At 44.1% G+C, this 15247-nt stretch overlaps 2 protein-coding genes across 3 annotated transcripts in view; one reads left to right on the top strand and one right to left on the bottom strand.

Annotated features, from left to right (window-relative positions):
- SMOC2 (SPARC related modular calcium binding 2) overlaps positions 1–15247 on the top strand; it is a 267516-nt gene that overhangs the window by 32234 nt on the left and 220035 nt on the right. The gene's annotated exons all lie outside the window — the stretch shown is intronic.
- On the bottom strand, positions 2066–14301 carry DACT2 (dishevelled binding antagonist of beta catenin 2). Of its 2 annotated transcripts, none has more exons than XM_069852255.1 (4): positions 14012–14301; positions 8039–8171; positions 6314–6601; positions 2066–3968 (listed from the first exon to the last, which is right to left on the bottom strand). In XM_069852255.1, the coding sequence occupies exons 1-4, from the start codon at positions 14249–14251 to the stop codon at positions 2170–2172; spliced, it is 2460 nt and encodes an 819-aa protein (XP_069708356.1). In that variant the 5' UTR covers positions 14252–14301; the 3' UTR covers positions 2066–2169. The 2 variants fall into 2 exon arrangements, with proteins under 2 accessions (XP_069708356.1, XP_069708355.1); XM_069852254.1 differs by lacking the exon at positions 14012–14301 and adding an exon at positions 13627–13784.

Here is a 15247-nt window from a genome sequence, read left to right on the forward strand (position 1 = left end):
TGGCAACATATCTGATGGAGTAATAACAACCCTAAAGCTGGATTTACTGAGTTGTGAGATCACAAACTTATTGTTTGAGCTTACTCCGATAAAAAGTCAGGGAGCTGCTGGGTGGCGGGTTTCACCAGGTTTCAGAACGATCCTACCCACAGCAATTTTCTAGTTAGGAACAATTTCCTCATCCAAGAAAAAAAAAACACCCCCAAAATTCCTACCTAACTAATAAACCCCACCCCAACACAGAAAATCCATGGTTTAAATGTTCATATGTAACTTTTGACACACTCCTCCAAATGAATCCTTTTGTGGTATAAAAAGTCAACAAGGCATAAATCATTATTTTGTTTGCTCTGTTGCTAGACATGCTGAACAAGAAACCACCACCAGTCCTGTGGAATTCTTCCATTAATCCTACCGGGGTGATTACATCCAATAATCTTGGGATGATGAAAGAATGTTTAAACACATTTCACTTACGAAAATGCAGTATTCTCTTAGTTGCAGTAGGAATGGTGTTATGCACTAGCTCTAATACCTTAATTAAACAACTTAACTTTTACTTTCTCTACTTCGTTTCCCAAAAATGATTTGAAAATAAGAGTGGTTTGAAAACATAGTGTAGCTCCAAAAGAACAGAAGGCATTGGCTAAAAGTTTAGTCTTTCAATACTTCTGTTTGCTAATGAATTCTTGGGAGTAAACAAGCACTCTTTTACCCACAGTTTCTGCAAAGCACATGCCTTTTGTTTCAGACCCAGTTCACTGGCTGAATGAGGTAATGCCTACATCTTCTAGGCCAGGAATGTATTCAGATTGAGCACTGAAACAGGGTAGGAGGATAATACCTGCTCTTAGTAAACACAGAGTGAACTTCAGCTCAGTTTCCAGATTGCTGCGCTCAGAAGAAAGAATTAAGACTGCTTGTTTGAACACAAAAAATATCACTTCATCAGTTTAGCAACTGATTCAAAGTTTCACATAGGTAACCTCAAACGCATTCAAACCACATTATGTATACATAAATATGTTTTAAATTAAGAGTGTCTTGTGACAAAATTGCATCAGTTTAAGCGAGTCAGTTAAACACTATTCCCTCCTCAATACAAATATTGGTTTTAAATTCATTCATTTAGAAGCAGATGCTAAAGTAGGTTTTCTGAGCTAGAGGCTGAAAGGACCCTGGTTCTGACTAACAGGAACCCTCTGAAAAATAAAAATGAACCCCTCACACAGCAATCATGAAAGCACAGATCTGTTTTACTAAAGAAAGCTTCTCTGCTTTCCTAAGGTGGCATTAAGAGTTCATAGTAATTTTCTTTAGGTAAAGTCAGACAAGCACAATTTTCAGAAGTACATTAAATAGTATTTATTGAGTTTGCAATTTCAGGGACAAAGCTATAATCTCAATCCCAGCTATTCACACACTGTGGCACTGAGCCCTCATGTTCCTCCTCCAATTCAACAAATGAACAATAACATGGAACATCATCAAGCGGGGGTTTGAAAAAAGAAACCTCTAGTCTCAGCTTGAAAATAGGGAACAGTGTGAAGTCTTGTTCTCATTCACAAATACATTTGCTTTCTTGAATGAACACAGTATGTTTTTACTGAAGAACTGACTCGTTCTCTTGATGTTTGGGAGAAGGTATGGGATGGTCAATCTGAAAGAAAGTAAAACTATGGAGAACATAGAGCTTTTCCATAGGAGAACAGTGACAGGTTAATGCAGGCTTCAGACTGCAAAGAATTCCATGCAAGAGGGAGGGACGCTCCCAACTACCCAGTTGGGAAGAGCCCCTCTTCTTGGGAAGCATTTGTTTCTGGGACTTATTCTGTGGGTGCGTATGGTCAACAAACCATGAACAGCCTGCCTGCACAAAGTTATGGGAGAAGTTACTTTCATTTTCACCATGGTGACCCTTCTGCGTAGTAAAAAAAAAGGCATCACACAATATACAGATACCCATATTTACAGAATAAATGTCAAAAGAGGAAATTAGATACAGTGACACTTATGTCCAGGCATTAACAAACAAGAAGATCCCTTGTGTCGATTCAGGGTTTATTCACAGTTTGTTTAAGCAAGTCCTTTTCTCTGTACATGGGTTCTCGTTTCGCAAACGGGAGCCAGCAGGATGCCTCACTGTAAGAAACAGATGCTTGCTCTCCCTTAAACCATGGTCATGACCTTCAGAGAAGCAGGTTGGAATCTCCTGATCTTCTTCTTTAATGCCTTTGAAGCCTTGATGCGACAGATTTTGGGCACTGGGGGAAGAGGCTTGGAAGACACCTGAACACTCCCTGATTGTCTGACCAAACCTTCAGGCCAAATCAGCTCACTTTCATCCCCCTCATCATAGTCAAGGGCAAGGCTGCTGCTGTTACTGCTGCCATCCGAATCGCTTTCACTGGACTCACTGTCCCCAAAACGGTTAGTTGTGAAATCACTGACCTCCCCTTCACTGGTCTCTGCGATGGTGGAGTGAAAGAGGGAAGCGCACTCTGCAGAGTACTCCGAGTGGTCTGACTCACTTTTGGCGTAAGTTCCATGGCGCTGACTCTTGGAACGAGCCCTGATACTGACAGTACGCAGGACACCAGCTTTCCTTGCCGGTTGCCTTGGTGCTCCCAGGCCAAAGCTATTAGAGAGGCTGGCCATATGGGCCTTGGTGGAGATCTCCACCGTGGACTGCCACTTGCGCTGCTTCTTCTTGTTGGCTGTGTCTACGCAAGTTGCTTCAAGAGAATACAGTGCATTGGCAGAGGCTCTGTAGAGCTCTGGCCTGGATGGCACGGTGGGGAGACCGACCTGCACAGGGAACAGGCTGGACTCCGAGCATGACCTGCCGGTCATGTCACCAGAATATGAAGGTCTCCGTACAAGGTTCTTCACACTGTGTTGTCTTTGGGGCTGATTCCACTCAGCGGGCAGCCTGGCAGCTCCATGGGCCCCTCTTGCTTTCTCCATGCAAAATGCTTGTTTTCCAGGCCGTACTACCTTTTCACTGTTCCTCCTCTTTATCTTCACTGCCTTTGTTTTGGAGCTGGCAAACTTGACCCGGACGTGCTGGGATTCTGCAGGGACAAACTGAGCATGAACGAACTCACTCCGTGCCACTTGCTCATGACCTCCGCTATTAGCCAACTTGGCATTGCCACACCTTTTGAAGGGTAGCTTTCTGGATGGGATGGCTTTAGTATCCCAGGTGCCTGGGCTGGAGTCCTCCTGGCACAGCGGTGAGCAGAATGAACTGCGCTCTATGCTGCTCTCCATTGCTTCTGCCAGAGGAGAGCTCCTTGCTGCTGACTTGGCAGGATAACAACTATTTGCAGCTGATGGCTCTGTGTCAGGCCAAGTGGATGGCTGTTCTCCATTCACACAGCGCATGGTCTCCTGCTGTTTGGCACATTCACCCTCTGGCATCTCTCTCTGCAGCTTCCCTTCAGCTTTGTTACTTTCCAGAGAACTCGCCTGATTTTCCAGCTGGCTAGTGCTGCTGTTAATTTTCACTCCACCAGCGCTAGGGGTTATAATGAGTCTCTGGTGCATTGTGGCTGGCTGGCTCTTTGTTGAAACCCATTCACTGGCATCAGCTCGATTGTTCCCTTTGCATCTTGTCAGCTGCAGTAATTTACTGATGTAACCCCCTGGCTTGCCCTCAGTGGTTGGCCTAGTCCTAATCAAGCTGGGACCTGACACACTGGGCGTGGGTTTGCTGGGGGGAGCCTGGAGCTCTGCTTCTGGGGATGTCCCCACAAGGGAGAAAAGGGGACTTTGTAAAGCCACTGCATGAAGGGGGCTCGGGTAAGGATATACATCAACGCCGTTCTTGGAGACCAAGTCGTTCTGGAATTTGGGGTCCACACTGAACAAGCGCATGTCTCCAGTTTGGCACAGAGGCAACATGAATTTGGGATCTGTCTCTTTCTGAAATCTAGTGTCTCCTGGAATGAGTCTTTCCAAGTCACCTACACAGTGGATGAAAATAAACAACCTAATTAAATCAGAGACAATTACATTCAAACTGGCTTTTAAAGTTAAAAGTGCTATTTCAGAGGGATGCTAGCTTTTACTAAAATCAGTAGCATGAATAAGAAAACAGTTTCAGTGCTCCAAGATCACAGAATTACTTCAAGACATTTATTCACCTGAGCAGGATGGATATTAGAATGCCTTTTAATGTCAATAAAAAAAACCAGGCCTTTACAGGAAATTTAAACTGTGCTACTTTAATGAAAGTAAATCTGTGCATATATAAAAATGTTCTCAAATGTCACAGACTAACAGGAAGCCAACCAACTAACCAAGACAAGGTATTATTTTTATTTCTTAGTAGAAATAAAAAGTGAATCCAACAACCAGGAAGCTTGAAGATGAATGTCATGTAAAATTATGCAATACAACAGATACAGTTTTTGAACACTTTCCTCCCAGCATAGGATAAAGCCTTCCTTTGCATAATTCAGAAATTACTAACATTTCCAGCATGAAGAGTCAGTGGTACCTTCTTTTAAAGTGGTTAAACTTGAATTCCAGCTTTTCCTTCAATGCTTTTATATCATGTATCTTGGAAAAATCTATAGCACTCAACCAGCTGCTTTAAGAGGACTTAAAAAGACACTTAAATTTGGCCTTGTCTGTAGTGTCCTACCTAAGGCACTTGCAGACCTGCTACAGCATATGTTAGGTTGATGATTTCTCAAACAATGTATCTTCATAATGAAAATTCTTGTGTAAACAAATCAGGAAGGTGCTAAAACAATGCTGTGCCTGCGGTGTCTCAGCAAACTTTCTGCTTGCCACTGAAAGAAAAGGCAATCAGATTTGCAGTTACCTATGGGGACGAGCTAAGGTGATGAAAATAGAAAGAAGAGAAATTTCTTCCCCTCTCCAAATGATCCTTTTCTGAAGTTATATCTTGTCTCATTTCCTGCAATGTGGACAACTTTATGAGAATTGTTTCTTCAAGATCACACCCACTTTTACCTCAGTACTTGTATTTCTCACACCAAGCTAAGTAAGAGGTTGTAGCCAGGAAGAAGGGAAAGAGCCAGAGAAAGAGAAAGTAATAAAGTAGAGCTGAAGGAGGTCTGTAGCCTCACTTCCACACCCCTACTTAACATCAGCTATCCTTTTTCTGCTAGTCTATCTCCATATCCAAAAAATAATTAAGTCCCTGGGATCATAGCAAAATTGCAAGGCAGGAAGGTTTCTGACAGAACAAGAAGTCTGTAAACTGAAATAATGGAAGCCATGACCACTAGTATCAGCTCCATCCACCCCAACCTCTGAGGAGCCTTGAGAAGACTCTGCTTTTATGCTATAATTTATCATCATTGCTTCAGGTGTGTCTGCACAGATAGGTACTGAACAGCTGGGTCTTTGCTTCTGCTCAAAGCAAGCCAGATGTGAGCGAGCTCAGGTCAAGGAACTGTGGGAATGACCCCAGAGTGACAGAGTACTTGAAATCGTGTCCTCTATGGCTTCTCTGTTTCTATAATGGAACTGTCACACATCTGGCTGGGTCATCATATGAACCACACCAACATGAGGTTGCTCTGAGGCCATGGAAGGACCCAAAATAGAAGTGATAACGTGTCACTATTGATAAACAGATAGGTAAATAAGAGATACGGAATATTAATGGACTGGTCCATTTTGTCCAAATGCATGATACAAACTCATGATTGATCCACTATTAGGGTCATAACTGGTTCCTAGACAGTCAATTAACCTTTGGTGCCTGTTATTCCTAACTGTACATAATAAATGTTGAAAAAGAGTATTGTTTGAATCCACATTAATTAGAATAAATAGGGCATGGTATATATAAGTATCATCATACTAATTTTACAACAGATTGAAAAAAACAAGCACTAAGTTTGGAAGTGTCTCTGTCCTTAGGCTCCTGTAAAATCTTTCTCAATAAAATGTGTCACCTCTAATTTTGAATTCACCTTAAGTTTTTATACAAGGTATTTAAAATACTGTAATTTTTCTGATTTCACAAGGAAGTACATTGAAAGAAAAATATCTCAACATTGATTACAATTTTGTCTCACACACCTAAATATTTTTTACATTTCTAAATGCATAAGTCCCTGTATTTGTTATTGTTTGGAAGTATCCTAGTATGACATAAGTGAAAGTTGGATAGTTAATGGTCTGGCTCTGTGGTTTCGATTAATTTTCATTTTGTGTATTGAAAATGAGTGCTACACATTGATTACACATTAGTATACTAGGTCTTAAAAAGTAATAATAAAGATTCTGCTCTTCTCTTGAGTGAGTATCCAGTTCTGCAGTTGATTACCTGTGGAAACTGGCCTCGGTCGGGACCTGACAGGAGTCCCAGAATCGTCTGTGCTAGCTGTAATCCGACATCCATCATTGACATAGGTTCCCTGCTGTTGGAAGCTGGTGGTATGCACAGTAGTTTCATCTGCAGACTTGGGTCGGTAATCAAACACACTAAGCCTTGCTTTAGGGTGTTGAGAGCTGGGCAAGAGACTGGTGTGGGAGGAGGAGATGGACTCACTGTACACAGAGGTACAAGAATTGGAGAGCGAGCAAGAGCCACCATCACTCAGATCATAGAAGCCTGCAGAATTAAAATAAATAGGAAGATATGTCTTATTTACAGTAACTAAACACTCTGTATAGTACAAAAATGCAGAGAATAAAATAATTCTTCATTTGCTATGTGCCACAGGCCTAAATTTACAATCATTTATTGGGTTAACTTCAGTAGAGGTTATACTCTAATTCAACCACCTTTTATTTGGCTTATGTATATTTACTTAGGCAGTAAGCCAGCTTGGCACGCACATGCATGCTTAGTTCTGAGGGCGGGATGGCATGAGGTGCAGCATCATCACGCCCAGTTCTCTTCATTGGAGAACATCTTTGGGGACTATTAGGCAACTACTGTAAAATATGACCATCTTATGCTGTTGTAACTTGTGCTAGGAGCACACAAGCACATCTTGGATGGGAAAGTAGAGTAAAGTAGCCTGTGATCAGAGCTGCCAAGTCTATGATAGCTGGAATGCCTAAGGGCAGAGAATGGAGGCTATATTCCTTCTCCAGGTCTTGCGATCATTGCTAATTAAGTATGGAAGTATTAAAAAACACTGTGTATAAATTCAATACAGGAATTTTTATTGCTCCTCTCTATATAAAGCAAACTGGAAAGGAAACTGTTTCCTTTTGAACTGTGTTTATGTGCCTAAACACACAGCTCCTGAACTTAAAACATTAAACAGAAACTTGCATTTTTTATACCTGTTCTAAGAATCAGGCTGTAAGTAAAAAAATTATTTTCTTGTCTACCTGAAAACTTAAGGCTTTTCAAAGTTCTGTCTAAAAAGAAGTATTCCTCTTTTCCCAGACTAGATAACAGAAACTGGTTTTAACAGACATTCCAGTCATCGAAGTCTGCAGTACAGTGATCTCTGCAAATCAGACCAGAAACCCGAAACTCAATCTCTTTCTGTCCTTGAGAGCTTTAGCGAGCAAACTGTTGGGGGATTTTTTCTTAGTGTCTTTTAATAGAGCTCTTTCATTTTTATAATCAAAAATTTATTTGGCCAGAGCACTGCAGTGGTAGTAACATACAAAGCTTTAGTGAGATTCAGGACCATTCTTGGATTCAAGCAGAGCACTGACATGGATGTTGATCTCCTTCACTCCTAGTAAGTACTCTAGCCACTTTGCCAGTGGTCGCTCTGCGCTGGACAAGGTAATTAATTAACAAATGTCTCCCTCTCCTTCCATTTGTGCCTAAACTGTCCCATTTTAAAATAAAAAAGGATCAAAAACGTACTGTTTGAGTAAGTATGTGTTTTAAAACTAAATCAACTTTGCAGAAAAATTCCCACCACTTCTGTGAGCTGCTCTGTGCCAGATGACTAATCCCCACCTCAGCCACGGGGCACTGTTTCTGACCAAACAGTAAAGAGAGTTTTGCTTGGTAGCTGACATCCTTCAGTTCTCCTAGCACCACACCCCTGGGAACAAATGACCAAGTGCACATTACCTGAGCTGGGCCGGCTGTCACTATCCAAGTATTCGCTGGAGGTCTTACTGACGTCCAATTTCAGCTCACTTATTCGCTGGTCTAGCTGATCCAGGTGGCTTTTCAAGCCAACATCTTGTCTCCTCAAACGAGACTAATTCACAAGTTGAGGGAAGAAGGAGAAAATGAAGAATAACCATAGTTAGCATCTCAGCAGCAACACATGAATTCAGGCCATCTCTGCCAGACAGATTCTGCTCTCATGCAGTGTTTCGCTTAGCTAGCGACTGTTGCAACTGGCTCTCTGTAACAAGACTGACATAATGGACAAGTACAAAACATTCAGTTTCTCAGTATATAATGTCTTCTGCCCAGCTAAACACGTTCTCAAAATTTTTCATATTGTATATACTTGTTTTTACCCATGGCAGGAACAGTATCTCTAAAGACAACAGCAATCTTTTAGCTAATTAATATATTAATACGTATTGTGTTTTGCTATAAAACTGCTATATGTAAAGGTATCGTACTGCCACACAAAGCAAAGGCAGCATGCTTGTTTCTGCAAAACCCAGGGCTTTGAGGAAATCTCTTTATAGTTGAAAGGATACACTGCACAACTTCTAACATCTATTTAACTGAAAGCTTTCCTTACATGTCTTGTGGCTAGATTTTTCCACACGTTTTATGCAAACAGAAGTCGGCATTTTAATTCTGTTAATAAAATTACTGTATTTAAACTAAATCATAGAATGGTTTGGGTTGGAAGGAACCTTAAAGATCACCTATTTCCACACCCCCTGCCATGGGCAGGGACACCTCCCACTAGATCAGGCTGCTCAAGGCCTGGTGGGTCAGTCTTGTGAATAATCCTTCAGAAGCCAGCAACATGGTCCTTTGCCTACTGCAATCACTGGCCAGGCTGATCTGAGATAACAGCTCCTACAGTTGCTCCCCCAGTACTTATGCCATCAGTTTAGCGAGGCAGATGGCCAGGTATTAGGTACCAGCCAAAGAACCACAGCTGGTTTCTGTCACAAACTTCTCACGTGGCACTCGGCAAATTATCTAGGACCAGTCACTACTTAGGCAGCTTCTAATTATATCACACCTAACCATCCATCTAACAGTACTTTACAGAAAAGTGATCTCTTGAAGTTGGTTGTAAAGTTGTGCTCAAAGATCTTGAGGGGCCAGGTTTCCACTCAGCAATGGTGAGAAAAATATGACTAAGATTCTTCTTTATGCATATATTTCTGATTTAAAAACAGAAGCAGCAGTTCTAGCAGCATTTCCAACACCAAACATGACAAAAATATAATGTAGGTCCCTTGAACTAATTAAAATAGCTGCAAAATTAAATAATATACAGAAAATCTAAATCAGTAGGTACACATCTTCAACTCCACTTCCCTTGTGTTCTGATTATTTAGCTTTATTATTTGCAATTCTTGGTTTCTCCATAGCTATAAATGCTAAAGGCAAGGAAAGCCAAGATGCTAAGGTAATCAGTAAATGATTAAAAACTGGGATTCAAGCAAAAGAGCAAAAAAAGACAGATGTCCTGAGTCTCACAAGGCAACTGTTACAGCTGGTGATACTGCTGAGAAGCATAAAAAGGCACTTCTAACATGCTTTTATAGAGAACTGGAGGAACATGTAAGACTTAAGAAATAAAGCCCCTTTTTGTTAACATAGCATGTCTAGAAATGTTTAAGCTCAAGACGCTCATTACTGCTTCCTAGGAAAACGTGTGTTGATTTTCCTTCTTCCTGTTTCACATAAACAAAAAGGAAGGGAAAGAATGGATAATAAAAGAGGTTTTCTAGCCTATCTGAATGATGAATGTATGAGCTCCTCAGTACTTCTTTATTTCCTTTATGGCAAAAAAGCAAAACCATGCCATGCCTCTTTCAGTCCCACTTACTCAGGAAATCACAAAGTTTTGTTTTCATGGCTGGAATTAATTGCTTAATGATTAATGTTTTGCCAGCCAATCCCTCAGTCTGTGGTTTCTGATTAATGACAGAGAGGCCACAAGGCTCTCAGGTATTCAAAGATTATTTATTATACCTCCAGGTTCTGTCTGCACTTTCACAGCATTTTAACCAACACACATGATTTACATCATCATTTTTAACCCTTTTATGGTGTCTCACTCCATTGGGTTTTCGTGTTTCTGGCAGCCTCCGTAGCTTTCATCTTTCTGTTAACTCCTCCTGCACTCCAAGAGGAGAAGCATTCCTCAAACCATTTGGGTAAGGATGACTTTTTGGTGTGTTTGCTTGAAGCTGTTATTGGTTTGATAACCACACTAAGTAGCACCTAGAACAATAAATCTTAAACACACTATTTCTCAATTCGCAACCTGAATTTTACATGAGACAAAATCTTGCGGGTGAAACCATCTGTTTGCTTTGGGCAATGCAGCTGTGAAGACTTCCGCACACTGTACAATGCAGGATCGGTCTTTCCAAATCAACTCATACTATCAATGGCCTACAGTTTTTGGGAGCCACATCTGGGATATTGTCACGTCACTCATTTTTCAGAAGGAAGAACACTCTCTAAAAATCAGGTTCCTTTAAGTCAACACAAATTGGTACCCCAGATCAAGGCACCAAAAAGCACTGGTCATACTTAACAACTCTTCTCAACCATTAGTCTCTTTGCTTCAGTTGTAGGGAGGGTTGACATTTATTTTTTTTAGATTAGCACCTGATAACATTATTAACCCAACTATATTTTGGAATGGACAAAAGACAGCATTAATCTTACCTAGTTTTGCAGATTTAAAATCTATTCATCCTTGGGTCTTTTTGTAACTGATAGTTCAAATCAGCCACCTTCAGAGGAAAATTAATCTCATTTATTCCAGATCTTTACTCTAGAGTGAGGTGAATTCCTTCTAGAAGCACCTCCTTCTCCCAGCTAACAAAAAGTTTAACTTAGTTTAATATTAATAAAAAAATAAATAAATAAATCCCCTGGTTAAAAAGATATTTTCTTCTATTCAAAACTATCTAAACGGGAAAAAAAAATCTGTGCAAAATGCAGGGTACTAATTTGTGGGTTTTCTTCCTCTTCAGTATAGTGTGTCCCTGCTCACATTTTTATAATATCATAAGCCACCTGCAGGCTTGCAAAACAAAATCATTGGATTAAAATAAAGTCAACCAATTTTTATAAATAGTTTCTCTGGGAAACAGCTGAGAAAATGCTAGATGCTTCAGCCTCAGATATCCACCTACATTGGCAGTGGAAGTGTCATAGATTTCTTTCTCCTGATTTAGCCTGAATTTGCATCTCTTCTTTTTCTCTCTGTCACCATGGTACAGTTTGATCAAGACACTAGTTTAACATCTTTGGGATCACTGACAGCAGACAGCGTCATTTAACTTTGCTTCTCTTCTGCTACAAAGAGTTGGTCCTGCCTGCACCATAATAACTTGCAGGTGTCATTAAGAGCTCCTGGCCACCAAAAAGACCCACTGGCAGGGGGGAAAAAGGAAAGAGTGCTTGTAGGAGCAGAAAGCACAAAGACTTTGCTGACTATGGCAGACTGATGGAAAGGTCATCTGCTGGCTGTGGCTGTTACCTGTTGTTGGCAGAGAGAATGGGATGCTGGAGTGGCATCCACACATGGTCTGTACAGCATTTGATGGCTTTGCTCCAACCATTCCAGCTAGTGGCACTTGACTCCTTAAGCGTACATCCTCTGCTCTTCTGTTTCTCAACTTTAACACCACAGGAGAAGCTGGCCTGACTCTTTATTAGCCTTGTTTCCATTACTCAGATACCTTGAGCCAGCTCCAGCTGATACAGGTTCCCCATTTTATGTTGCAAGGATCAAATTTTTTATGAATTTAACTATTAACTATTTAAAAGCCCAGGGCTACAGCCCTACTTGAATCTTGGATTAAGATACACTGCAAGGCAAAGTTACATTTACATTGTTAATGAGTTTCTCAATCTGAAAGCTTATAGAACAGTGATCACATACTCTATTGTCTACTGGCCAAAACCAACACTGAGGAAGATGGAACACTCCCTGAGCAATGCTGTGCTTTGCGTTTTCTGCTGTTTTTAGTTTTAACCTAATTTCCTGTGACCAGGAATAGAATTTTCAGGGGGTTTGAGTGCAACAGGTTGCTCATGAGTCACTGAGAAACATTTTTCACCCTGCAGTCATGGAGCGCCTAGGACCTGTGGACTACTTCTAACAGGTCTGATAAACGACTCTGTGGTTCATTTGGGTTTACTTTGTTATAACATTAAGCAGCTTTGAGGTATGAACCTCTACTCAGATACATGTCTGCAATTTCCAGTGGGAAAAAAAAACAGGTACTAGATGCCCAGTCCAAAATGCTTCCAGCAGCCATAGGTCAGTCAGAAAGGCTTTGTATCACTTTAAGGATTCACACAACTGTATTTTTGCTGAAGAACCTGTCCCTGGATTTATAAAGTTCTGAGTCATCCCTCTCAAGCTTTATGAATATTTCCCTGGCAGGCACCCCCAGAAGACACGTTTCCCATAATCGCACTGGCACCTACTGGTGGAATCTTGTCTCTCACCAGCTGTCTGCTGAGTTACTATCACCTTCCCTGTTCCCGCTCTTCTAAAGGCAGAAATTTAAGTTTCTTCCATTTTTATGACTAGTTTCCCCATATCCTTGAAAAGCCTTCCACTTTTGTGTTTTCTTTGAAAAATACATAAACAAATGTGTAATCAAAGCGCAGCAGCTGACACGAAAAAAGAACAGTCACTATGGTCAGAGGTCATTGAATGTTTCTGTTAACCCAGTGGCCCCAGACAGGCAATAAATGCCTTCAGTTCTTTCGTTTAGTTACAAAGAAAGAAAATAAAGTGGAACCATTAGTTAAAATTATCAATGACAGGCAATCAAGTGGTTGGCAGTCCACTTGTCCTGCATTTTTTACTTTAATCAAGATACACGCGCCGCTGTGTTTTCACATGTGGTGGATAGGTTTCTCTGAAGGTTAAAGCCAATTTTATTCTGAGATGCTGCCTGATAAAGCTGCCTACGGGGAGTGAATAACTGTGCTGTTTTCACACCCGATTGATAACTGATGGCCAAGTCTTGCACCAGAAGAGGGAGGGAAAGGGATCTGAATTAAGTCTGAGTTTACTGAAGTGTGTAATTGCCCATACTAGAGATTAAAGCCCTTTACCCTTTGATTGCTGTCTCACCTACGAAACTCCTTTCAGGTTCAATTCAGATATTTTGTTTTTTCTTATTTTGAAAAAAAAAAAAAAAGTGCAAGCGGCTGGTGTAAGACTTCAAATACAAGGCCTGGCATTCAGTTATTCTCTTTTGATCACACAATCCGTGGCAAGAACAAAGTACTCCTGGCCCACAGACCCCTTCTGCATGGGCTGACCTCCACCAGCAAGCACACATAGGTACAAGCACATAGGTGCGCACACACATAGATATGTAGACACATGCACGCACAGGCACACGCACACAGGTGCATGCACACCTAGGTACATGCACATAGATGCATGCACACACAGGTATATACACCTAGGTGCACACACACATAGGTACATGCACATAGGTGCACGCACACACGCCCACACCAGCCCCTGAGCGCTTGAGTCTGTTTATGCACATCTTGCTCCGTGCGCTTTTTGATCCTCCGGTGCAATTAAGAGCGGGGCGCTACAAGCGCGATACATGTTATTACCGTAGTTAATCATCTCCTACACCCTACGGCCCCGATGAATGAGCAACGCCGGTTAACAGCTCCTTCCCCTCCTGGCTCGGAGCCCTCGATCAGCGCTCCCGGCGTTTCGGGGCGACGAGTACGCGCTCCGGTGAGCCCCGCCCGCGGGGAAGCGGCTCCGTTAGGACGGCGGCGACGGGCACGGGCGCCGCCGCTCGCCCCGGTCCCCGCACCCGCCGGGGTCCGTGGCTCCGCCCGCTCCCGCCTCCGCCCCGGAGCCGGCCGCCCCGCGTCGCCCCTTACCAGCTGCTCTTTGAGGGCGGTGAGGGTGGCTTCGAGCCGGCGCTCCTTGCTCTGGGCGGGCAGGGGCTGGTCGCCGCCGGGCGCGGCCGGGCGCTGCGGCATCGCCAGGGCGGCCCGCACCAGCTCCCGCTGCTTCTCCCGCAGCACCTGGAGCTCCTGCAGCCCGGCCAGAGCCGCCTGCAGCCTCTCGCCCACCCGCCCGCGATCCCAGCCGCCCGCCCGCGGGGCGCCCAGCAGCATCCTCAAGGCTGGGCTGCGGCCCCGGCCATGGCAGGGGGACGCGGGGACGCGGGGACGCGGGGACGCGGGGAACCGCTCCGGCCCCTCTCCGCTCCCGGCGCAAGTGAAGCGGGGCCGCGGCGGCTCCTGCGGTTTTGGAGGAGAGGTGGGGACGGGGGAGGGTGAGAGAGGGAGGGAGGGAATGGGAAGGAAGAGGGCTGCGGCTCGGGGGCCACCTCTCGGAGCGGACACGCGCGGAGAGCAGCCAGCGCCCGTGCGCTCCCTCCGCCCCGCGCGGGGGCGGCTCCTGCCCGCCCTGCCCCTGCCCCCGGGGCAGCCCTCGCCTCGTCCCCCGCCGCGGCGGCCAGGACGGAGGGCTGCCCGCCCCCTCCCGGCGGCGAGAGCGGCTGGAGAGCCCGTCCCGGCCGGGAGAGAGCTCTGGGGGTGCAGCGGAGCGGGGAGCCGTGACCCTCGCCGCGCTGCAGCCGCGCTGGCGCCGAGGAGAGCGGCGCGAGGACCTGGTGCGGCGAGCGCTCGCAGGTGGAACATCTCCCGGTGACAGGGGATGGGACGAGAGGGAATGGCCTCCAGTTGCGCCAAGGAGGACCAGTTCGGACATTAGTGACAAGGGAGCGTCCCTCAAGGGTCCGTACTGGGACCGGTGCTGTTTAATGTCTTCACCGATGTTACAGACAGCGAGATGGAGTGCACCCTCAGCAGGTTTGCAGATGACACCAAGCTGAGTGGTGCAGTTACCACGCTGCAAGGACGGGATGTCATCCAAAGGGACCTGGACAAGCTGAAGGAGTGGGCCTGCGTGAATCTCATGAGGTTCAATAAGGCCAAGTGCAAGGTCCTACACCTGGGTTGGGGCAATCCCCAATTTCAGTACACGATGGGGGATGGTGTGATTGAGAGCTGCCCTGTGGAGAAGGACTCAGGGATGCTGGTTGAGGAGAAGCTTGAAGTGAGATGGCAACGTGCACTTGCAGCCCAGAAGGCCAACCGTACCCTGGG

The sequence above is a fragment of the Phaenicophaeus curvirostris genome, chromosome 2, assembly GCF_032191515.1.
Source record: "Phaenicophaeus curvirostris isolate KB17595 chromosome 2, BPBGC_Pcur_1.0, whole genome shotgun sequence".
In the NCBI taxonomy this organism is placed as follows: domain Eukaryota; kingdom Metazoa; phylum Chordata; class Aves; order Cuculiformes; family Cuculidae; genus Phaenicophaeus; species Phaenicophaeus curvirostris.